Consider the following 24,868-nt stretch of genomic DNA (forward strand, 5'->3'; position numbering starts at 1 on the left):
AGCGATCCAGCGAAGCTACGCCGCGGCAAAATGCAATGAAACTTTGGTTCTGATTGGCGTGGTCTCTAACAGGAAAGCATGCTATCGAAATCTGCTCACAGTAAGACAACCATCGCTGCGCGGCTGTGTTTTAGAAGCCAAATACACATTTGCGGCCAAGTCAGACATGAAGTGTTCACTTCACGGCATTGTTATGGTGGATGCAGCGCTCTTTAAAAAAAAAAAAAACGCGCGGACGGCCTCGCCTGCTTTCCTTTTAGGCGATTTTGACAAACTCTGGCAATGACAGCGTGTGCGAATGCTTGTTGATGAAGATGATGATAAAGCCAGAAAAAAGAAGACGGCAGCAACTTTCGCTCTTGCATGCTGTCATCCCCAAGAGTGATAGGGTTACATAAAAGCGAAAGATGCGTTTCAGTTCTTAACCGCACTGCATTTAAATATAAGGCAGCAACAACAGCAAGAACTTGGCAGAAAATGAATGTTCTCCGCGGCCTCCCGCTGAGGTCCTTAGACATCTGAAATGACGGAAGTGCTCCCATAGGCTTGCTGCGGGTGAGCTCAGTGCAACAGAGAGATGTGCTCAGTGTGCCGGCGTGTGGCAGTCGGGGCTGGGCACCACGTAGCTTTTGGCGAACTCGAGAGTGCTGTTGTAGAGGTGTCCATCGGGGCCGCTCAGCTCGTGGTATCTGTCCAAGTTGTAGTCTCCGCACAGGCCACACAGCTTACCACGGTAGAACCGGGCGGCCTGCATGTCAGGCAACCGGCGTAAGGAGTTATGTACTATAGGCCTCGTAGTAGGGGCCGTCGACCAGTCTAGTGTACCTCGATCTCCCGATTTAGAACTAAATCTTATAGTTATTATTATACCATGTTAAGCGGATGTCCACTTTTCAAATAACTACGCTTTGGTTTTTGTGGACACTTAACCACATGCCAAGCTAACTGTTGCTAACAGCGCTAACATCTCCTCGCACCAAGTGCAACCAGGCTCCACACCGCATAAGGCAACACCGATACTTGACTTAGCAGACTGCTGCGACGAACTCAATGTGTCTCTGCATTCTTCTGTGGAAAATTGGTAGAATTTCGAGGGCGGTTTACCACTTTTGGTGTTTTCTAAACTGTTCCCACAGTCCCCAACACAACAGTAATGCGTCCTAGCTTTTCACGAAGACGGAGAAGTTACACATGGAACGTTTCATACGCCTAAACGCATCTCGACCGGCTCAGTACGAGACAGTCATTAATTAATCTCTCCCCACCAGGGGAGCCACGCGGCGCTGTCGTCGCGTCGCGAAACTTAGGGTCGGCCTACAGACAGCATGTGACCCACTAACCTGGACAAAGAGCAGATTTCCGTTGAAAACCACATAGATGCCGTAGGGTTCGGACTCCAGTGTGAACCAGACCGTGCCCGAAGTCCTGACCCGGAACAGTTCAGCGTTGTGGTACGAATGGCTGTAGGGCCTCTGGTCTGTCACCTCGACCGTGGTGCCGTCGACGCGCACGATCATACCGGAGTTCTCAGATGCGGGCAAGATCTCGACCATGGTCGTGTGGATGAACACCTTCAGCACCTGCGTTTTGCGACAAATCATCGTGATTTTTATTCGAACCTGCGGTAAATTTAACAGAACTATCACTACTGCAGGTGCGTTATGACACCAGGTCAGACAGAACGGTTGCACATGCATGCACAGACTGCGAAGTATCATGCCGTAAATGACGGAAGGTCTGAAACTGCGACTGTTGTTAAAGGGAACTTCATTCGTGATAAACGGGGCGCCGGCGTTGCGATATGAGACTGCAGAGAAGGACTCAGCGGCTTGCGGGACCCGATATTACTGTTCAGCGAAAGGTGACAGAGAAAAAGGTACCGTAGGGAAGGGCGCCGGAATAATTTCGACCACCTGTGGATCCTTATCGTGCACTGAAATCGCACAGCACATGGGCTACTTTTTGCGTTTCGTCTCCACTGAAACACGGCCACCATGGCCGGGTTGGAACCCAGGAACTCCGGCACAGTAGCCACGAGCGCCCTAACCCCTGAACCACCGCTGACCTTGCTGAGTGAAGGATTTCCGGTGGCACGGGCTAGTATGACGAAGCGCTTGTTGGACGAACAGTCCCGTGAGACAACCTTCCAGCAGTCCGTCTCGGGGAGGTCCACCAGCGTGCCGTCGAAGGTGCGTACGCTGTGTCCCTGCAGGTCGCAGTACTCTGCAATCACAAGGAGGAGTATTGCGCCACTCTCACTATATATTGTGACCAAAGTTATTGTACGCTTTTAGCTCTTGCATTTTTAACTTTAGCCGACGCCTGGAAGCAGCGGATCTGGATCGTAAGCGTGAAGAGGTACTGAGTTCGTTTCCTGGTGGGTTCGTCGTACTTTTCCAATATGTACAAGCGTACACCCTGAACTCTTTCAGAAAAGGAAAGCTGCGCTCCCAAAGCACAACGGCGCCTCTCACTTGACTGGCATGCGTCTGACACCAAGTACAGCGCCAGCTGTGTTCTGAACGAGCTGTTACAGATTTTGGCAGATTTTCCCTGGAAACAAATTTGTCACTGGTTGGCTAAGAAAATGGAGTACTGGCTGAGCCGGGAGTCGAATCTTCAAAATCTTGATTGCAAAAATAGCGCTGTATCGACCTAGCCCATAGAAAACAGGACGATTTGCGAGGTTGGCGGTTGCTCCAGTTCGCTTCGAAGGCAAGATCTACAGAAACCATCGTTACTGTCTTCAGGGGCTAGCCATTATCTCACAAAAAAACTAAATGGGCGTCGCCTATTTGACCTCCCTGCCTATCCGTTCATCTTTCTCTCCCTCTCTCTCTTTCGACATTAGATAAAGAGGATTTGACAGCAATAGCGCCGAGTGAAGATTCGTTTGGAGCGTACCTGCGAATAACCTGCATCTAGTCATTGAAGGTCTTTGACTTCACTTTGTGTAGAGGAAAAATACAATGCGCGATGTTGCTCTTTAGCCAAAGCTGCCCTTTCGTCATTAAAATCCATATTAATCGTCATCGTCATCAGTCACTGTCGAGGGCAGTACTCTGCTACCCAGCTGTGTGCTCCACGACCCGGTTGTGTTCCGCGACCAGGCTGAGTGATCGAGAGCATTGCGAATGTGCACGATTCAGTGTTGTATACTTCGCATTTATCGGCACCCTTCCAGCCTCTTTACTTCCAGAAGCCTTTGCTTTGATGTCATAAGGCAGTTCTTGCATTGGTGAACAGAGTACGTTGTGAGCATGTGGTACTGCCGGGAAAATCGGGAGTTGCTAATTACATAAAACATTTGGATCATCCTGCCGACTTCAAATTGAAATTTGTCGAGCTGTTGTTCACAACATCTGAGACGATATCAACTCCCCCATCCTGCCTGTTTCAGAAGCAAGATGCCGTGGCGTGCAGACTAAAACAGAACTCCAGAGACTTTCCTGCTAAACATTTTATCGCAGGCTTTGTTCTCGAAGCTAGATACGCTGAATGATCTAAAACTTGAAAATGCACATATTCTTAGGTCATCTTTCGGGCAGTATAATTCGGGCAGTACGAGATAATTGAAAAGATGCTTGGCGTTAACGATATAGCTGGTGATAGGGCTCAGAGGTAGCGATTTGTTGGATAGGCGCCGGAATCTGGCTGCATCGCATGCTCGAATTTTTTAGAGCAGCTTTCAAACTGCCGCAAGAATTAAAGAAATGTGTGAAAATAAACTTACTGTGTTTGTATAGATCAGAGTACTGCCCTAAGTTGGAGTAGCCCATCTCCGAGTAGATCATGGGCTCGAGCAGGTGGCTAAAAATGGGCACATCTGGGTACCGCACGGCGTGACCGTCCTCGTGGGTGATGGTCAAGTGGGTGTGTGGCTTCTCTTTGAAAGTCCACCAGGGAACTTGCGACACCACGTGCAGCTTGCCGTTCTCCCCTCGGAAGTTCTCACGCAACGTTCGCAAGAAAGGATCTTCGGGTGGGTGGAGCGCGGGGTAGCGAGCGTGGTACGGAAACAGCCGACTGTACAACTGTGGAAGAGAATGAACGAAAGAGTTCTAACCTTATAAAAGTCGTCTATAGCCAGTCTATAGAATTCTTATAAACTCTACTGCCTTCCAATAGATATTTCTTTTTGTCTATCGACACACTATGGACTGTCTATAGACTCGGGTTTAATAGATGGGTCTCAAGCGATAGCAAAGATGCAACAAAAATAAATCATATGAAAATATTCATTGCAGAGCACGATGCTAGATTAGTTAAAAGGCAGCTCTTAGAATTGCGCTTGCAGTTTCTTTGGAAATACTATAGACTGTTCATAGATTTCTGTCTACAAAGTCTATAGACTGTCTATAGACAAATCCTAGAGAATAGTCTATATACAATACATATCACACGGACAGTCTACAGAAAATCTATACATTTATGGCCGTACACTTTTAGGACTTGTCTATAGGCAGTCTATAGATTTCTTAGAGACTACTGCCTTCCTATATATATATTTATTTTTGTCTATTACACGCGAGCACACACACACACACACACGCACATACACGCACACGCACACACACGCACACACACACACAATTTAACGAAGTAAAGAGCAGCCACGAATTATTTCCTTAAATCGGCAAATAAGTAAAATAAAAGAAGGCATTTTCCTGGCCATTGAAATCTTCATTGTAAGGTGCGGCACCCAAAAGCTACCGCAGCACCACATTTGCCGACAGCCTGCGCATGTGCGTTTGAAAAGTCTTCAAAAGCGGCCCGAACCGCTCGTGTGTGAAAGCGCCACCTGGTAAAACGGATTCGAAGTAAAGATGGGAAGCGCCGCCGGCTGCCGAGTCCTTTGTTCTGCGCAGCGGCGCAGCTTGCAGCCCCGTTAAAACAAATTCAGGGCCGTGTCTTGGCCGCCTATATGTTATTATTGGCACGCTGCGAAACATCGTGGGAAAATTAGTGAGAAATCTTTTCTTTTACTCAGTTATTCCCGGAAATCTTGCGTTAAATCAAGTTTATTTGCCGTTTGTTTCGTTATTTCGGGTTATTGAGAACACTGAACCCTATGGGCACTTGCTGAGGAATCAAAATTTGTTCGTTAGATAGGGAACTCCGTAAAATCGGGTTTCGTTAGATCGCGTTTTGACTGTGTGTGCATGTGTGTACATATATATGCCTGGGAGGTTGTGGTGTCGTCACAAGGTTACGTGACCTAGGCGGCTGGGGGACGATAAACGATGCAAAACAATGGCCACACAGCGCTAGCTCACTTCATTCAGTTTTGGCCTAACTACGCAAATCTTCACTTGCCATAGCATCATTCTAGGCTGCAGCGTCTTGCGCGTCTTCTTGCGAGTAGTTCATATTCTGCCACCAGGCTACGACACTGATCCATCACTGAGAAAGTGTGTACCCGTCTTGCCCCCAGCGACCCGAGACTGGTTTTGGTTGATATGTTGAGATACGTGTCCGGTCCTTTCTTGACCCGTGCACCCGTGCTGCGTGAAGGCTTTTCTTTTGTTGCTGCGCCTGCCTTCAGAGGATTACAAACGAACCATGGCAAGCCCGGCTGCTAGTCCCCGTCGTGCGTGGGGGGAGGTGCTGGCTGGGGTGGTTCCGCATGCTTCTTTCTCTGCCTGTCCCTCGCCAAAGCCAAAGAGTGTGGGGCTTCCTTTATTCGGTCTATGGTTCCGGAAGGGTGAAGGGAAAAAGTTGGAGAGCCGGGGCAAAGAGGGTACCGTCTTTGTCCAAACGGCGTCAGAGGTGAGGTGATCCTTGTTCGGGATAAGGATGCCAGCACGGGAACAGAGGACCGTTTCCTTCTCTCTCTTGTTTAGCCTTGGCTAAATAGCCGCAGAAAGCTGTACCGTCGATGTTACTATCTGGAGGGCCTCCTTTGAGGGAATGTGCCGTTTCGTTCTTGAGTTTTACGCGACTACAGACTTTCCTGTTTTCAATGTCGTGACATATATTAGTGGGAGCAAAGAAAAAGAAAAAAATAATGCTGCCCAGCCCGCATCGCAAAAGGCACAACGTCGACACAGTGGAAACTTGGGAGAGTTAGTGATAATTGTCGACATAATTGCACAGAGCAAATTAGTAAGTAAGCGAAAACAGGAAGCGGACGCCAAAAATAAGGAAGGTGTGAAATAAAGAAAATTAATTATGTTTATGTCCCATGTATATATTTCTCGCGTTTTTTTTTCAATGAACCTTATAGTTGAAATCGGTGCCTTTCTTATGTCCTTCCTTCTGCCCTCGTCTTTTGCGCGTTCAATCAATTCGTCACTGTTGATGCATAGTAATATTAGTAGTAGTCGGAACACTCCTGGTCTAGAGTGTAACCTGCTAACTATAGCGCTGAAAAAAAAAATATTTTTTTATCAAATGATATTGCATCTATGATAAGAAAACTATAACAAAGACAGCTATACAATTTAGTCAACGCTCAGCGTATGCCTGTCCAACCTTATAAACTATGGTTGGTAAAGAAAAAGGCTGAGAGAAGTGGGCAATTGTCAATTTCTGTTTACCCTTGAGATGAATCGACATTGCGCAAGAGACGTGAAATTGCTATTGAGAGGGTTAGCACCGCAGGGTGTCGGAATGTTTTCCTCAGAAGCAAATATTCGTCGTACATGCGGCGGCACCTTGCAACCAATTCCGATCAACTTCGACGGAATTTTGCCAAGGCTCACAAAAATGCAGAATACAGATGCATACCATTCACGAGGCGGACTCGAGACTTCTTTATAGACATTGTACGAAGAAGAACGGGGGGGGGGGGGGGGGGGGAGGTGTGCAGGAATGCTGCCAAAAAAAAGGGGTCGGCTACAAAGCGATAGTTCTGTAGGCACTTAGGGCGACCCCCTCCCCTCTCTCGTTTGGACCCTCAACTGCGTGCTCTTATTCATTTTAGACGTACGTCTTTCTTGTATCCAGTTTGCATCATTAGGTTGCTTATTCCCTCCAGAATTTTCCATCGCGTGCTGAAATGTATATCTTTCTAACCTTGCGTCGATTTGCCTCGATTTGGTTGGATCAAAGATTGAAAAAGTGCGCCCGCGTATGTGTGTGTGTATGCGTGCGTGTCCACGCGCGCGTACCTGGAAACTGTAGGAACAGCTGCTATTTTCACACCGTCTATTGTCAGGAAACTATAGCCTCGTGGTGGTGGTAGTGGTTTATTTAAAAAATAAAAAGTGAAGCAAAAGAGTGTTGCCGGCCGCGGCAATTGCTATCTAATATCTTAAGCACCCGAGCTGCAGCCGGCGGAAACGAAAGGGAAAGGAAGAGGATAGTGAGGAGAAGTATAGAGGGGAGCGACAGCGAGAAAGGACAGGGGAGAGCTTTGTACACTATTTACAAAATACAAAAGTAATCAAGTTCGCGCCGCTCGCGCGCTAATGTCCAAGCATTGTCCGAAAATAAGTGCGCGCGAGCGGCCACTGCGCACAATCACTTACACAAGAAGTAAACTGTATGTACATAGCCGCGCGCACGTAGCGTCCTGTCTCGGATTAATCGCGCGCGTGGCACACAGCACTAGCGGCCGGGGTGGGGCGCCCGGCCGCGTATACCGTCCGAGGTAGCACCCACGGAGCGTTCGTGTCACGCGTGCACTACCTGGCTAGCCTCGTTTACATGAACCCGACTTCGGCGGGTCGAGCCAGGAGATCGAGTTGAGCAAGGTCAGCCCAACTTGACTGCATGTTTACATGAACTCGATTTTAGCGAGTCGCGACCGGTTCAACAGCAGCGGCACCAAGCGTCGAACGGCGCAGCGGGAAAGGGCAGTGGCAGCCGGGAAGATTGCGGCATGCAAGGCTGCCTCGCAGGCGCTACGGCGCAAGCGAATGACAGGTTCGCATTTATCACCCCTCCTTCCACCAACCCGACTCAGACCGGTTTACGTGCTATCTGCTGTTGGGGTCGAGTGAGTCAACCCACCCCCTGCAGCGGAGTTGACTGGACTCGCTCCCTCGACTCCCGGACCCGACTCGTTTACATGAACCCAGTAACCGGTTTTCAGCTCAAATCCTCCACTCAACCCGTCATGTAAACACCGCTTATAACGTGCTTGTAATCATTTTCCGAGAATTCCTTTTCCTGCGGCGCTAGTCTACCCCGCCTGCAGGAGGGGCACGCAGCAAGGGGAGGGGGCGGTCCTTTGTGCCAGTTCCCGAAAAGGGGACTTCTCAGCACTATAGTCGGTTACAACAAAAGAACGAAGCGGCACACGCAACTCAGACGGAACTCTCCAGCCAATCACGTCGACTTGTGTGGCTGTGCATGCAGCCAAGCCTGCGAAAGAGAACGAAGGAGTCGGCGCTTTGTCCCCGTGTCGCCGACGGTGGATGTCCTTTGTTCGGGATAAGGCTAAAAGAATAATAACGCAAAAAGAAAGGAAGAGATTTTGCTGCCCCGGCATCCGCCATCGTCTCTAGGAGCACCTGAGCAGGAGCAGGGGAAAAGACAGGGAGAAAGGCGAAGGTACTAGTAGGTGTGGTGCCCCCGTTTATTGTCTCAGCTGCACTGGCCACTAAAGGGGGAGGGGGGGAGGGGGCTGGGCTGCTCACCTTTCGCATAGATCCGCGCGGGAGCGTCTTTTTCGCAAAAGCGCTGAATGTTACAGGTGGGGTCATATTCGGCAACAGACGGTCGTGGCAGCTTCAGTCTCCACTGCTGTCGCGGCGCACCTGTGGAGACCGAACAGAAAACTGTTCGGTCGACGCGCTTGGCTGGGCGGTCTCCTTTGATGGGCATGTGCTGCTTCGTTCTTGAGTTGTACCCGACTTATATACCACATGGATTCATTTCAGCGGTGGAACATGGCGCCCTCTGAACCACGGCATTCGTTTGAAAGAAGTGTGAGTCAGGAAAACTGCACCTGCTCCATGGTTAGTGCTGAAATAGTGCAGCTGCAGCCGCCATGGAAGCAGATGATGGTTTGCGGGTTGTGATAAACGGCGGAGACTCAAGTAACTTTCACTCGTCGACAAGCTAGAACGCTGCTCGAGTTCTTCAAAGAAACGGATCGAGGCTGGTTCATGGCAACATGATATTGTGATGTGCGGTTTGCACATTTCTTCATTAGATACGAGAGGTTGGCTGCCGCTGATGTAGGCTGTAAACAGCTGGCTGCAATTCATTGACATCGCAAAGGCTAGCGACGACCAGGCCTGCACTCGACCATCCGTTTGGAAGCCGACAGTGCCAAACTGCGCTCAAAGTGCCGGAACTAGCGGTACACACCCGCCGCACCGCCGCTGCCGCAGAACTTTGCCGAACTGGTGCATTGAGTGCAGGCGAATCGAGCGCTCTCCAACTTCCCCTCCACAGCGCTAGCCGGAACAACGAACAACCGGCAGCACGAAGCGAAAGCCTGTCTCTTCCCTTTCCTGTCGCTTTAGCAATGCCAAAGCTGTCCTCGAAAAATAATACGACGCCCAGAATGCGTTTCGTAGCGTCAGGTGAAAAATATTGGCAGTGGCTTAGCTCTGCTATGCCTGGATATACGTAGAGTAAAGTGATCCGGTGTTTCGGCCGCACGTTTCGCCTTGGCTGCTCGACGGCAAACTGCCAGGCGACAACCTCGGGATCGGAAGAATTTACATTTTCCAGTCTTCTGCGCCGTTTGGCAGCGGCTCGACTCTCTTTGGCTTACCAGAGCTTACATGTTGAGCGCGACCGTCATTTCTCCGCGCACCCTCCTCGCGCATGCGCAGTAGCGCGCGGCGCAACTGTCGTAAACACGAGGTCACGCGTCGGAGAGGAGCGCACGCGGCGCCGGCAGCGAGGAGCTCGCACCGGCTGTGGCGAGGAGGCGACGCACCGGCGGACCTGCGCCTCTCGTGACGTCACGCGATTCTCGCGCATGCGCATAACAGGCGGCGCACACTCGAGCAAAACTCGGCTCTGACCCGCGTAGTGTGGCTTTACTAGCTTTACGCTACAAAACAATCCAGCAAAGCAATATGGCGGAAATCTGCTTGGAAGTTCGACACACTCTACATAGGGCAAAATCGAGGGAAACGTGCGAACATCGTAGAGGTATCGTTCCCTCTCGTGAACACCTCCTGATTTTAAATATTTAGCAGCGCCACACTCGTTATTTTTTTGAACTGTGATTATTTAGTACACGTGCATGTGTGTAGATGGCGCTACTTACTAAATTTATCTACATTTATCGCATGTCGCTGCGTTATTGCTATTATTGTTTGTATTCTGTGGACTTTGTTCTTGGCAATTGTTACAAGTTGATTAAAGGAATGAGAGACCGACATTTTAAGAGTATATTTGCCAGAAAAAAAGAAGCCGCGGAACGTTTCAAGAGCTTGTGTCCTTCATGAGGAGAACAAAAAAGGTAGCTAAAATCAACTAGACATTGCGCATTCCCCAAAAGCCGTAGAGTAAAGGCGATGCTTAGCCGCGTAGAGCGAAGTATTAAGTTTCTTCACGCAAAATCTCAAAACTGCCACGCGCTGGTTACCTGAACAATTTTGCATTCCGTTTTTAACTATTTCGAAAAAACGCTAATTTTGATCAGGAATAACTTTTAAACTAAACAAGGCAAACAGATGAAATTTTCAGAATGGAAGGGCGATTAGACGATCTCAAACTGTACAAAGAGGCGCCGCAGTGCAATGCATATCCCAAAAGTTATTGCAGATTACATTGTTCTGTTTTCTATGCTTTTCAAACATGCGTGGCTAATAAACTAATCTATACACGTACTTCTAAATGCTTAAATACGTTGATTAGCATCCTATCTCAAAGTATCTCGAAAGATATTTCTCTAGGTGCAAGAGGTTTTTCACAATTTTGCATTTCCTGAGACAAGTTGAGCTCAACTGCCAGTTTTCATCTTTGCGTTTTCTTTTACAGTTGAAACAAATTTGCAGCTACCGTTAAACAAAATGCATCTTTTGAAAGCAGAGAAATATAGCTTTTCGGAGATATCTGAACCATATTTATGAAGCGAACGAGTGAGGTACAGTCGACGTACAAATATCACCAAAAATGGTTCCCGCTCACCGTCAGAGTGGGACCGCCACCTTAAGGGAATGCGAGAGTCTTGCTTACCGGCTTGTAGTTCTTGTACTCCACGTCCGCGGTGAATTTTCCAAGACGGCTGGAGAACAAGAGAAGCCTGAAGCAGTCGTAGCTGAAAAGGATGCCCTTTCCGCGGTCGTCCCGGCACTTGAGGGCGAGATTGTGCAGGAAGCTAGACTGAAACTCGCCTCTGCTGATCTGCCTTCCTTCAGCCGCAGCCGCCAACTGGTTCTCGTCGTCGTCAGTCTGCGTGAACTTTCCGTCGACGGTGATCTGTCGAGAGAGGGCGCCACGACGTCAAGGACAGCCTCTACTTAAAACAGTACGCAGGGACAGGACAAAGTCGAGAAACACACGGACACAGCACAGCAGTGCTGTGTCTGTGTGTTTCTCGACTTTGTCCTGTCCCTGTGCACTGTTTTAAGTAGAAAAATGAACCAACTGGCCCCGCTGCTTCCCATGAAGGACAGCCTGTTGAGACACGTCCCGTCGTGCAGGCTAATTTCTTCGTTGTGTTCAGCAAACATTAATGTCTCGAGAATTCTTTTGTTATGAAATTGCTCGAAATAAACAGTTTGAACTCCTACATCCTCGACTGTTGGATCGGTGCGTCTACAAAATGCTCACAATGGAGCTCCGGAAATTCTAGAAAGCACTGATACCACAGCATGGTTTAGCGAATACCAATATCGGAACTAACATCAGTTAACCCTAGGCAGTAATAGTACAACGCGTTGAGGGGAATGGCCAACGACGGAGTATAGATCTCAAATGCGGATATATTAGATATGACATATCTATGAACTCTGCAAAACAAATATATACTGATGTGCTCAATTCCTCGTAATTGAAGAAGGATATTTGAGCCTATCGAGGCCTGCATCCTGGGATCAAATTCATCGGAAAATCAAATTTGAGCTAACCGTCATGCCTAGCAGATGCAGCGAGGGTGAACTGACCACTAGCTCTAAGTGGCCGTATTCATACCAGGGCAAATTATTTTCTAACTTGTGTCCGAATTCGCCCTTTCATCATCATTCTATCCATTCAGTGTAAAAAGTTTTACTTTCTAGTGGTCTATTAGAATTGCGCATTAGAGTTTGGTCTGAGCTCTGTTAAAAACACAACACAAAAAACACATTAAGACAGTTTTCAGGAGCATATGAAAAAAAAATGGTTGTCAAATATCATATTACGAATGTGAACATCTTTGAGAGAAGCCCGTTTGGCAGAAGAAGGAAATTATGAGAAGCAGTCGCTTTCTTAAATCGATATACAGTTGAACATCGTTATGACGAAGTAGAAGGGGCCCGGCGATTACTTCGTTATAGAAGATGGATATAATACGGACTGGTTGGTACATGTTGTATCGGGAATGACGCACGTGCCATGCCTGGTGCGGCGATTCATCGTGCTCGCCTGGATTAGATATGCGCCTTGGTTGCCACACCCCTTGCGGCTATAAAAGCACTGTACGTTCAGCAATAAAGTGCATTTGTTCGCTGGCCACCTCGACTGATACATGGTGCCAGAAGTGGGATCGCTCACGTCGGGGGGCCTGCGCGTTTGAGGATAAGACTGCAGCGACTGAAACACGATGGAGCAACTGCTGAAGCTTCCTGAACCACTGCTGTTGTCTGGGAATATTGCCAAGAACTGGGAATTGTTCCAGCAGAAATTCGAGCTTTTTCTGGAAGCAACGGAATCTCCAAAAGAGCCCCGAACCACCGCCGCCAAAACAGCACTGCTGCTCAGCACTGCCGGAGACGACGCATTGGAGGTATTTAACAACTTCCTTTTTCTCGAGGGCGAGAACAAGCAAGATTATGCTACCGTTGTTAAGAAATTCAAGGAGTACTGCCAAGAACAACAGAATGAAGTCTATGAGCGGTACATATTCCGATCCAGAGTTGAAGGCGAAGGGGAGTCATTCGAGCATTTCTTGCGGGACCTCAGAAAACAAGCAAGAAGCTGCAATTTTTCGGGAATAGCTGATTCTTTAATCCGCGACCAAATAGTGTTTGGCACCAGTAGCCCACGACTGCGTGAAAAGCTCCTCAAAGAAAAAGACTTGAGACTTGCCAAGGCTGAGCAGATTTGCAAAGCGGAGGAAGCAGCATCGCTGCATAACGATGCCTGGGCGCAGCCCGATAAGCACGTGGCGCTAGTCATGAAGCGGTCTGGGCAGGTTCGCAAAGCGGAGCACGCGCTGCAAAAAGAACCGTCGGCACAGCCCGATAAGCAAGTGATGCAAGACAAGCAGCAATCTCGGAAATGCTCCAGATGCAACCGTTTACACGCCATACCCGGCAGATGCCCTGCGTTCGGCAAAACGTGGTTCATATGCCGAGTTGTTAACCATTTCGCAGCTTGCTGCAAAAAGGGCCCGCAAATCCGAGAAGTTGGCGAGGAGCAAGACAGCTTCGACATTCTCGATGTAACAGTCTCGAGCATCGACGCGAGAGCGGACTGGGTAGTGCATGTGAAAGTAGCCGACCAGATGGTTAACTTAAATGTGGACACGGGATCTCAGGCCAACTTGCTGCCCTACTCTATCTACCGACGATGCAAGACGGCAGCAGATTTGAAACCGAGTTCTTCGGTGCTTCGATCATACAGCGGTGGTGTCATTCGACATTTCGGTATGGCAAGGCTACCAGTGACCGTGAACGGCCGGTCGAAGGACGTCAATTTCTATGTCGTCAAAAAGGGCAACCAAGCTATACTGGGACTACTAGCATGCGAGTCGCTGGGTCTGGTGTCACGTGCAGTGGATGCTGTAAAAGAAGGAAGCACCGCAGCCGGCGGCAATGAGGACGTTCTAACCGAATTCCGCCAGCTTTTTCAGGGAACCGGCTGCGTGAGTCGCCAGTATAAAATGGTCCTACGCAAGGATGCGACGCCAGTTGTCCAGCCAGCTCGGCGGGTGCCCTTGGCGTTGAGGGAACCTCTGAGGGAGGAGCTGGAGCGCATGCAGCGAAGTGGCATCATTGAGAGGGTCCAGAAACCGACAAACTGGGTGAGCCCTTTGGTTATCGTGCGGAAGAAAGACGGAAAAATACGGGTTTGCATGGGCCCTAGAAGTATCAACGAGTGCATACAGCGAGAGCATTATCAGATGCCAAGACGCGAGGGCATAGAAGCTGAGCTCGCCGGCGAAAGTACTTCACGCTCCTCGATGCAAGGGCGGGTTTTCATCAGGTACCTTTGGATGACTCCACAGCAACTATATGCACGTTCGGTACCCCATTCGGGCGTTACCGGTTTTTGTGACTCCCATTCGGAATCTCATCAGCCCCGGAAGTTTTCCAGAAGATCCTGAGCGAAATATTTGACGGCTGTGAAGGTGTGAGAGTGTACATTGATGACATTCTAATATGGGGCTCGTCTAAGGAAGAACACGATGCGCGCCTGCGGAAAGTGCTGCAAGTGGCAGAAAAAGCAGGCTTAACTTTCAACGCTGAAAAGTGCAAGGTTGGAGTGACTGAAATTAAATTCTTGGGTGACGTCATTAGCCACGATGGAATAAAGCCTAACCCAGCGTTGACACAGTCGTTGAGGGAGACTCCATGCCCAACGGATAAAGCCGCGGTCCACAGAATGCTAGGAGTAGCAAATTATTTCAGCAAGTACTTGCCTAATCTCGCAGAACGTACTACGCTTCTTCGCAGCCTCATCAAAAAGGACTCTGTCTTCGAGTGGACCGAAAACCACGCTAGTGAGTGGAGGATGATCTGCGCCATGCTTAGCAGTGCGCCTCTCCAAGCGATTTTCAACCCAGCCAGAGAAACTAAAATCGTGGCAGATGCATCAAAGAACGGTTTGGGGGCTGCACTTTTACAGCGCCACGGTGAAAACTGGCGGCCAGTCGCTTATGCCTCGCGTGTAATGGCCAGCTCAGAACAGAGGTACTCGCAAATTGAAAAGGAAGCGTTGGGGATAACGTTCGGCTGTGAAAAATTTCATCACTTCGTATAAACGGACGTAAAACTGTTATCGAGACTGACCACCGTCCACTGCTTGGTGTTGCAGCGAAAGGAATAAGTGATATGCCACCCAGGCTTCAACGTTTTTTCTTGAGGCTAATGGCTTATGATTTTGAACTGCAGTATGTACCAGGAAAGAAATTCTTTCTCGCATACATGCTATCAAGGGCTCCAAGGACAGCGACCAAGGACTACTCCGACGACACGGAAGATGTGGAAGTCCACGCGGTTGCAGTCATGTCAACCTTGGTAAGCGCTAGAACACTGGCCCGTCTGGCCAAAGCAACGGCGGATGATCAGGACTTGCAGTCAGTGATGCGCTACATTAATGGCCAAGGTGACATTGTGGGAATAATGAAGCCATTCGCGTCCGAGCTGTCATTGATTGAAGGAATTGTATTTAAAGGCAGCAAAGTTGTAATCCCGAAGTCAATGCGAAAGGAAGTTCTTGAACGTATTCATGAGGGACACGTGGGCTTGAACAAGTGCCAAGCAAGAGCCAGGGGTCTAGTGTTCTGGCCGGGGCTGAACTCTGATATCAAAAACCTGTTGCAGAGTTGTGCGGTTTGCCGCAAATATACGTACAAACAGCAAAGTGAGCCTTTCATCATCAGACCTACACCGGCCCATGCATGGTACCGCGTAGGCGTCGACATTTTTCAGTACGGAGGGAGCTCGTACCTGTCGGTTTTTGATGCCCATTCGAACTTTCCGGAAGTGGAGAAGCTGACTCGTACAACATCCAGTGCCGTAATTGAGAAGTTGAGCGCCATCTTTTCAAGACACGGCATTCCAATGGAAGTCCACACGGACAACGGGCCGCAGTTTTCGTCTTATGAATTTGCTCTCTTTGCATCCAGGTACGACTTCAGCCACGTCACGTCGAGCCCCGAGTTCCCGCGATCGAATGGACTCGCTGAGAAGGGGGTTCAGATTGTGAAGAGAATCCTAAAGAAAACGGAAGAAACAAAAGAAGACTTCTGGCTCGGGTTGCTCAACTACAGATCCGCTCCCCTGGTGAACTCTTGCAGGGCAGGAGGCTTCGCACTCTGCTCCCAGACTTCAGGCAGCAGCCAAGCATACCAGTATTCAAGCGAGCCCAGGCAGACACTCGGGGGAGAACGTTACCACCTCTCAACACCGGCGATGTCGTGAGAGTACAGGAAAAGACATGGAATCGCCGCGCTCAAGTTACCGGAGCAGTTGCACCAAGGTCTTATCGAGTAGTTACCGAGGACAACAGAGTGCTACGTCGCAACCGACAGCATCTGCTTCCAACTGGTGAGCTGTTCCAGCAAGAAGCCCCCGAATGTGAAGACCGGGAGAGCGAACGAGCGTGTGAAGCACTGCAACCCACGGCACCTGCTGCAACTGGAGAGTCGCCTGTGAGCTCCCAGAACATTCCACAGGCGCCGCCGCCCGTGACTACGACTGGACCGACTGTGAACTCAATGGCTCCGCAGGATCTTGCATTGCGTCGATCTACCAGAGATAGGAGACCACCGCAGCGTCTGCGGTACGACCGCAATTTCAACCAAGTACTTGGCATCTCTTCTCCACAGGAGGGAAGATGTATCGGGAATGACGCACGTGCCATGCCTGGTGCGGCGATTCATCGTGCTCGCCTGGATTAGATATGCGCCTTGGTTGCCACACCCCTTGCGGCTATAAAAGCACTGTACGTTCAGCAATAAAGTGCATTTTTTCGCTGGCCACCTCGACTGATACACATGTTGACGGAAAAAAATACATCAGTTAACACCAGGCAGGTGTCTGTCTCGTTCTCTGTCCCGTCTTCAAAAAAGCGCTGTTATTTCTTTTCCGCCAACTTCGTTATAGCCCGTGTTGACGGAGCTTCCAAGCTGAATCATCATTTCTTCGTTATATCGAATATTTCGTTATAAGCCGCTTTGGTGTAACGAAGTTCGACCATTAGAGGTTCGAGGTGCCACTTCTTACCAACACCCTTTTCAAGAAAAGGTGTTACGGAAGTTGTTCGTGTCGCCAGTTCCTTTCTGCGCGCGTTTTAACCAGCATAGAAATTTACATATGCGCATGCGTTGCTCTTGAAAGAAGGTCGTTTTTTTCGTCCAATAAATCAGTTGCTAGTCTACGCTCATCCTGTCTGCATCTTTTCTGTGTCCTGTCTCCTGCGTAGTTTTATGTCTTCAGAATTACATAACGCCCCTCTCACCGAAGTCAAGATAATGACTACGCAACTACCGCGCCTTGGACTCATGATGTGTGATGATGAGGGAGCCGATTTCAGCCTGGTGGGTCATACTTACAGGCAGCCATGTTCGGTCTTCGCTCGCTACTGCCCGAAACCATGCATTTGTGCTCAAGACCGCGGTGTCGCAGCGGGCCGCGCACCTGCCACACTAGCGGTACACTCTAAACAGGAAGGAGTAAAAAAGGAGGTTAACTGTCCTCTAGTGCACTTCATTTTATAAAAGGGAGTGCGATAGAGGACAGTTTACTCCCTTTTTACTCCCATATAGGCGTATTCGTGTTTAGGATGCACTGCAGTTCTTTAGCTTTGTTTGCATTGGCAGGAAAAGTTGCCCCTGAGTGTAGTTCAGCAGCAAAAACATGCAAGGGGACGCTGAAGTCAAGTGCAGAGAGCAATGCGATAGCTTTGTAGTTTACATTTGTCGCAGTTACTGTTGGAACTAATATATGTGTTTGCATAAGTCTCTTTGCAAATTATCGATTAATAAACCGCCATGTTCAGAGTCCTAGCTGCATGCATCCATGATGCTTTGACAGTGCTGACATTTGTCTATATATACCAAACTTTTGTCTGATTTTGCTCTTTCGATTCTCTATCTATAGATTGCTGTCTAGGAACTAGATTGCTTACAACCCATTTGGCAGGTTGGGATGACGTCATGAGGTCGCTTGCCCTCCTCGACCAATCATTAATGCAACTGCCATGGAGGGCAGGTTGTGATAACGTCACAAAGTCACGTGACGTCTCTCGACCAATCAGCGAATTTCGTTGTGACGACAACTCTAACGCTCTCGCGTTGAAACTCAGGTAGCCTATAGATATCTGCGGCCTTCTGCGCACGCGCAGCGACAGGGTTGGAGCCAGGCGGGCTACTGCGCTTGAGCAGCCGGCGTCCGGTATGCGGTATACGTCTCCGCTAATACATATCCGGTATGCTGAAAACATCAACTGTGAGTCTTACGCTCGACTGGCCTTCACAGCTGCTTCCATAATGAACGTCGAGTCTGGCATCGACGTGCTGCCCGTGGTGGAAGGTGGCCAGGTTCTCGTGCCGGGACCAGTCGGGATGCGGAAACTTGGCCGAGACGTCGGCGCAGATCTGGGCCAAGAAATGTTTAGGGTTGGTCATAAGTTCTCAGGCCACAGGGTGGGCGTTTATTCGGCATATCCTGACACTTAAGATGCCGATAAAGCTATCAAATCATAGTTAGCGAACACCGAACGTTGCATATATATCTGTTTACTGAGCTTTCTGCGTTCTTAGTCGTCGCTGTGGCACGCTTCCTTGCAGTGGAGTCTATGCCACTAAGGGACGGCAGGTTGTTGGATCGTTTTTTTTTCATCGCATCATCTTGTAATATGCATTGCAGCTATTAACACGCGTGAGTATTTTGTCTATAAACGCAACATTTAACTGTTACAATGGCAGTTAAACAGGTCACGTGCCCATTAATAAGTGGAGGCATTAACTACTTGAGCCATTGGTAGCTAATAGGCTACTTGACAGGGAGTCATACGAGCCATTAATGGGACCACTCAGTCATAGCCTCATTAGTAGCATGCCCGGTGGGCCATTTACATGGGGGACAGAGGACAACGGTTACCGTGACCTCTCTATGGTATGTCGTCGATTCTTGTAGGTAACGACCCCTATATCTTCGGCGTTGTCTGGCTATAAAAACTGACGCTGTAAATGGAGGTACAGGTAAGGTTGGTTTATGGGGTTTAACGTCCCAAAGCGACTAAGGCTATGAGAGACGCCGTAGTGGAGGGCTCCGGAAATTTCGACCACCTGGGGTTCTTTAACGTGCACTGACATCGCACAGTACACGGGCCTCTAGAATTTCTCCTCCAAAGAAATTCTAGCCGCCGCGGCCGGGATCGAACCCGCGTCTTTTTGGGTCAGCAGCCGAGCACCATAGCCGCTGAGCCACCGCGGCGGCGGAGGTACAGGTAAGGTAAGGTAAGGTAAGGTAAGGTAAGGTAAGGTAGGTGTTAACGAGTGCTAGCGAGACTCAGCGAGATGTTTGCTGTCTGGAGAGAGAAAGAACGAGAAAAACTCAATGGTGGTCAGATCAAGGCACGTTCTTGCGCTAAGCGTAAAAGAACAAACTGGTCGGCGAGAGTCACTAAGGCCTTCGACACTTGTAAGTGGGAAGGAGGCAGTTTCAGGCGGTAGTTCAGGGGCAAAGGCGGTTGGGAAGAAGGAATTAGAGCGAGAACTACACAGGAATAGTCGCGTCAGAATGAGGAGTATATTAATCTGTACGGTCCTTAACCAGTATGTCTGTTATGTGGTGAGCTGCTCGACGTTCAGTGGAAGTGGTGTCTACCCTGACTGTCGGCGGTGTGTATAATACTTCTTCATGGTCTTCTTTTAAAAGCATGTCTCGTCCACTATAGTCGGCAAAGTAAAGCCTAGGGATCAACGGATAAGACCGTCGCAGGCAGGCTGCTTGTTGCGTCGTCGCCCGAAAAGATGCTGCTGTGCTCACCTTAAGTCCCTCGTGGTCGTCCGTCCTGAACGGCGTCCTTTCATAGAAGAACTGCATCTTGTGGTTGAACAGGTCATGGTTGAATGAGTACCTAAGCTCGGCGGACACCTTGCGTTCCCTGGTGTCGCCTTTGAGGCTGACGTCGAGGTTAACCACATGAGTGGACGGGACTTCGGGGTCATCGCCGATCTTATCGTGGACCTGGAAGTGACTATGTCTTTCGTCATCGGGCTCCAAGAACTTGTACGAAATGTCGATGTCCACCTGGGAAATAAAATAGCAAAGTGCCTGAGGTTAAAGACAATGTAAAAGAGCGTGACATTGGCTTGTGACATTGGCTTGTGACATTGGTTTGTTCCGTTTTTACAGCAATAGTACTATGACCACGCTGCACTTGCTGGCACGCATGTGCGCCCTCTGAACCCAAAACCAGAGCGCCTCGTTGCGTTCACGTCGAAAAACCATAAAAAAGAAAATTGGCCGACCCTCTTTGGCAAGTGTGAAGGGCGTCTATCGCAAACTGCCTGAGCGTCCCTGCCGCGAAACAGCGAAAGAAGGAATGGTATGGTGTAGTAGGCATTCGAGCAGCCTGCAACCTCAAGCACTGAGCATGGGTTAGCAGGTTCAAATCTGTGGCTCGGTGGTCGCACTTTGACCTAATTAAAACGGCAAGATTTCCCGTAAAACGACATCTCGGCGCACTCTAAAGGAAGTGAGGAGGTCGGAATAAGCCCGCAGCTCTACATATTCCCACATGCACATCTTCCGAGTTCCCGTTCATACAACCGTCTCCTTACGCGCCAAGTCGACGGCAGTGGATAAATAATAGCGAGTTCTAGAATAGGGTGACCCTGTCGGTTAGAGGGATAGGGTCACCCTATTCCAAAGCATTCTATTAATAAAGGAGAAACCGCACGTCGGGGAAGGTAAAATGAAGTGTTTGAACAGTGAACAGGACGCTGTGCCAGCACCGGTCACTGCAATCATTGGCTCAATAATTTACGAGTTGGGTCAGGCCAGCTTAACATGGGGTATCTATTTTGTCTTTTGGAAATAAAGAGCATTGAAATATTTTTAATTTGAAGAATAATCAAATATACTTTTACAAAAACGAGTTTAGGCTGTTGCAAGGGCGGTTGCCTCTTTTATTCCGGCAAATTTGCTAATAACAGTGAAACCTTTTATGTTTGGTTCATTGGAGGCCATGTATAGCAGCCAATGCTCGTGTATTTAGCAGCCGCCTCGCGTGCGGGATGCGCGGGGTTCAATCCCCAGTGCAAGCGGGTACCCACCGGTGGTATACAGCAGGTACAAGCTTTCCTCTGCCCTGGTGCTTTAGCTTATCTGGGTGAAATGCTTGGAAAATGGGTCTTCGACACCACCTTGTGTCGACGTAAAACACCTTGTACCACGACGCCCTTTAGCCAAAGATTCCCTTACTCCATAAAAATCATCATCATCATCATCGATTGGAGGCCATGTCTCATGTAACGTCACGCTCGCAATATGTAAATTCTTGTTCACGCGGCCGACTTTCCCTGCGTCATGTCACTCAGGGCGATACGACAGCAGACCAAAACTGAGTGACTTTCAAGATTTGTGATAGGTAACTTTAGGAGGAGGTGGGAATGCACATCAATGTTCCGGCACACATAACTACAACAGCGGCCTCTACGTCGCCGGTGGTTTGTTTACGAGGCCAAAATGACTATGGCACCTTCTCTCCTGACGAGGAACTGCGTCGTACCGGTGACGGGGCAATTGAGGGAACGGCTTCACGATTGAGACAAAGTGGAATTTCGTCGCGTAGTATGAGTGCAAGATACCAGTGCTGCGCTGCCGCAGCGGGTGTTTCTGACCCCTTTTCTCTACAAATCAACTGAAGACATCAAGGGGAGACTCCAACTCCGGAACTTACCTCCTTGGTGGGATTCTCAGCAGCGGGTAGGATGTAGATGCTGACGTCACGCGGGTGCCAGTGAGGGTTGATAGCGACGTAGTAGAAGCGGTCCCGCCACGTCATTTCCTTGAAGAACTCGTGCAGGCCGTTCTGCAAAGCCTTCTTGAGGAGGTGGCCCTTGACGTTCAGGGAGAAGCCGAAAATGTCGCCGAAGTAGTTGCGGTCGAACTGCGTGCGGCGTCGAACATGCACTGTTAGGTCAAGCAGCGGGCGAAAGAAAATTGCACAGAGCACAATCCTTACAAAACGGTATATATACTTCCTATAGACTTCTTATAGACTTTATTGGCTTTCTACAGATATTTCCTTTTCTCTATCATAAAATTATTTATTTATTTGTGATACCCTCAGGGTACAAAGTACATTTTAGAGGGGAAGGGCAGTTGATAACAAGAAAAAAGTAAACAAAGCACAATTCATACAAACTATAGAACTAAGGCAAGATAAAATTATATCATAGCCTATAGGCAAAGTCTACTTAGAATACATGGCCATAAATCTATAGATTTTCTACATACTGTGTTTAGAATTTTTATTGTCTAAAGACGAGTCTATGAGCATAGGACCTTCATTGTCTAATGACTAGTCTATAGAAAGTTTGTAGACATATAGACAAAAGTCCATGAACTGTATAAAGAAATATTTGCGAGGCAACATTCGCTATGTAGCTCGAAGCTTCCTCATTTCTCTCATAAATATAGGTACTGAGTTAGACTCTCACTTAAACGAGAAACAAGGTCGCGGCCAGAACAACTTGCTACCGCACCAACTGCCTAGACCTCGAGTCAGAAAGTTACTCACATATCCACTGATTTCTTCGATCATAAAGTGACAGTATTGACGCCTGAAAAAATTCCCTAGAAGTAGAACAGTCTTTGATCAGAGGCTGCACTTTGGCATACATAGATGCAACGGTCCGGACAAAAAGGTTAACGTGCACGTTAAATCTTATCGAAAAATCCGGCATAACACACATACGGCGATGTTTGCTAGATTTTCAACTGCAGGCTTTTAACGGATTTTTTTTTTTTTTGCAATCGAAAGCCCTTCGCCCAAATAAACGAACAACTAGCTTTGGCACTGAGGAGTACAGCAGAAAAATTTTAAACCGAATTTTTCCATATGGGTGTCTAGTTTTTAATGGCAGTCGGTGTCGGCGAATCCTTGCATCAAGCACACAAAATATAGTCAGTTGAGGGAATTCATGCAGCTATATGGACACGACGATTGCCGTGTCACCTAGGTGGCATGCAACAGAAATAATGGCCGTGCAATTAATCGAGATGCACAGGCTTTACTAAAGCCATATTTGATAGCACTGAGGTCGTCTTCAAAAAAATTCAGGGGCACTTTGACTGTCTAAAGTGCGTAGAGGCGAAAGCGTTTTCCGCACCACTTTGGGCTGCTTCTGTGGCACTGGTGGCGTCCCATGTAATTGAGTACTAATTACTAAGTGATGACAAATGACTGATTAATGGTTAATCACTGATTAATGCCTGAATACTAATTAACTGCTAATTAATGACGCTTAAGCTTCGCCTTTAGGAGTGGAACGCGACAGCGTGTTGTAGCGCTGCCACGGAACGCCACCACCCGTTCGGCGCGATGCCTTGCCGTTTGAACGCAAGGCTTTTTGAGGAAAGGAAATGGCGCAGTAATTCTCTGTCATCTCGGTGGACACCTGAACCGCACCGTAGAGGAAGGGAGGAAGTGGGAGTGAAAGAAGAAAGACAAAGATGGCCCGTAATGAAGAAAATGAAAATTGTATTTGAGGAAAGTAAATTACGCAGTAACTGTCTCACATATCTCGGTGGACACCCGTCAAAATTCAGGGGGGGGGGGGTGCACTTTTTTGACCTAAAGTGTGGTCACTGATGTGTGGTTAAGATGTTAAGCTTCGCCTCTAAGAGTGGAACGCGACAGCGTCTTGCAACGCTGCTAGGGAGTCCATAGAACGCCATCGCCCATTCGGTTCTACGCCTCGCTCGTCGGTAAATTGGTTTTTGAGGAAAGGAAATCTATCTGTATCTCATATCTCGGTGGACACCTAAACCTCGCCGGAAGGGAAGAGAGGAGGATGGCAGGGAGCGAAGACACCGTACTCACTAGACGCGCCTTTGTTCATTCCAAACCATCGAGCTGGCATGGCGGAGTGGATAGCATGCTCGTCTCGCACTGCGAAGACCGGGGTTCGATTCCCGAGCTCGACCAATTTCCTACTCGGTTTTATTTATTTATATGACCTGACTAGAAAAGTTAATTACGCTAATTGGGTAATTAAGCAATTAACTAAGCTCAGTCCCACTTTCTTGGAGCATCACTATAGGATCCCATCAATTGGTGGCATGGTTACTAGATTGATTGTAAAACATTTTATTCGCCGGGAAGAGCTTGGCAAGAGGTCGCGTAAAGTGGTCGAGAGTACATAGCCCTCGACGACTTTGTCAGCCCACTCCACCGCCAAAACTTGCGTTCTGGGGTCAGAGCTAGCCAGCACGGTCTCCCACCGCTCGAGAGAAGGAGCTGTAACTAGATCACCCGGAGGTGGCTCTATTTTGCAGTCCCACAGGATGTGATCGTAGGTAGCACGTTGGCCACAGTGTTTGCAGTTTGGGTTGTAAAGATCTGGATAAATGTGCGCGAGGAGTGATGGGGTGCGTATCGATCTCGTCTGTAGACGACGCCACGTAACCTCTTGTTCTTTAGTAAGTCTTTTGTCTGGAGGGGGGAAAATTCTCCTCTCTAATTTAAAATGATTGGTGAGATCATGATATGTGATCATGGAGTCCTTCGTGAAATTCAGGGAGCCAGACTCATCCACTGCCCGGTCGACGAAACCTCGGGCTTTATTGTGGGCTGCCTCGTTCCCCGGATTCCCCGAATGGGCTGGGACCCATATCAATTCGGAATAATTTGGTGAGAATTTGGTTGCGTTAAGGATTCTAAGGGAGGTGTTTGTAATTCGCCCTTTAGCGAAATTATTGATACCCATTTTGGAATCGCTGAGGATGATGCTCCCTTGGGTATGTGCTAGGGCGAGGGCTATAGCCGCCTAGCCAAAGTACAATTGGCCCCGTTTGAAATTGGCGCACTGTGACGTCACGACCGTTTCGACCAACTGAAAAGCGTGACA

General features: G+C 48.7%; 1 protein-coding gene across 1 annotated transcript in view; it reads right to left on the bottom strand.

The window, feature by feature from the left end:
• Positions 1 to 412: 412 nt before the first annotated feature.
• LOC149365764 (vitellogenin-6-like) overlaps positions 413 to 24,868 on the bottom strand; it is a 58,617-nt gene continuing 34,161 nt past the window's right edge. The window contains exons 19-26 of the mRNA XM_089545899.1: positions 21,694 to 21,903; positions 19,776 to 20,039; positions 18,242 to 18,379; positions 11,092 to 11,334; positions 3,734 to 4,034; positions 2,066 to 2,223; positions 1,341 to 1,580; positions 413 to 748 (exon numbers count right to left, since the gene is read on the bottom strand). Coding sequence (XP_089402025.1) covers positions 584 to 748; positions 1,341 to 1,580; positions 2,066 to 2,223; positions 3,734 to 4,034; positions 11,092 to 11,334; positions 18,242 to 18,379; positions 19,776 to 20,039; positions 21,694 to 21,903 — 1,719 coding nt within the window. The 3' untranslated portion in view covers positions 413 to 583. The remainder of the gene's footprint in view (positions 749 to 1,340; positions 1,581 to 2,065; positions 2,224 to 3,733; positions 4,035 to 11,091; positions 11,335 to 18,241; positions 18,380 to 19,775; positions 20,040 to 21,693; positions 21,904 to 24,868) is intronic.

This window comes from Amblyomma mixtum, chromosome 1 (genome assembly GCF_055824585.1).
Source record: "Amblyomma mixtum isolate Tamu chromosome 1, ASM5582458v1, whole genome shotgun sequence".
In the NCBI taxonomy this organism is placed as follows: Eukaryota; Metazoa; Arthropoda; class Arachnida; order Ixodida; family Ixodidae; genus Amblyomma; species Amblyomma mixtum.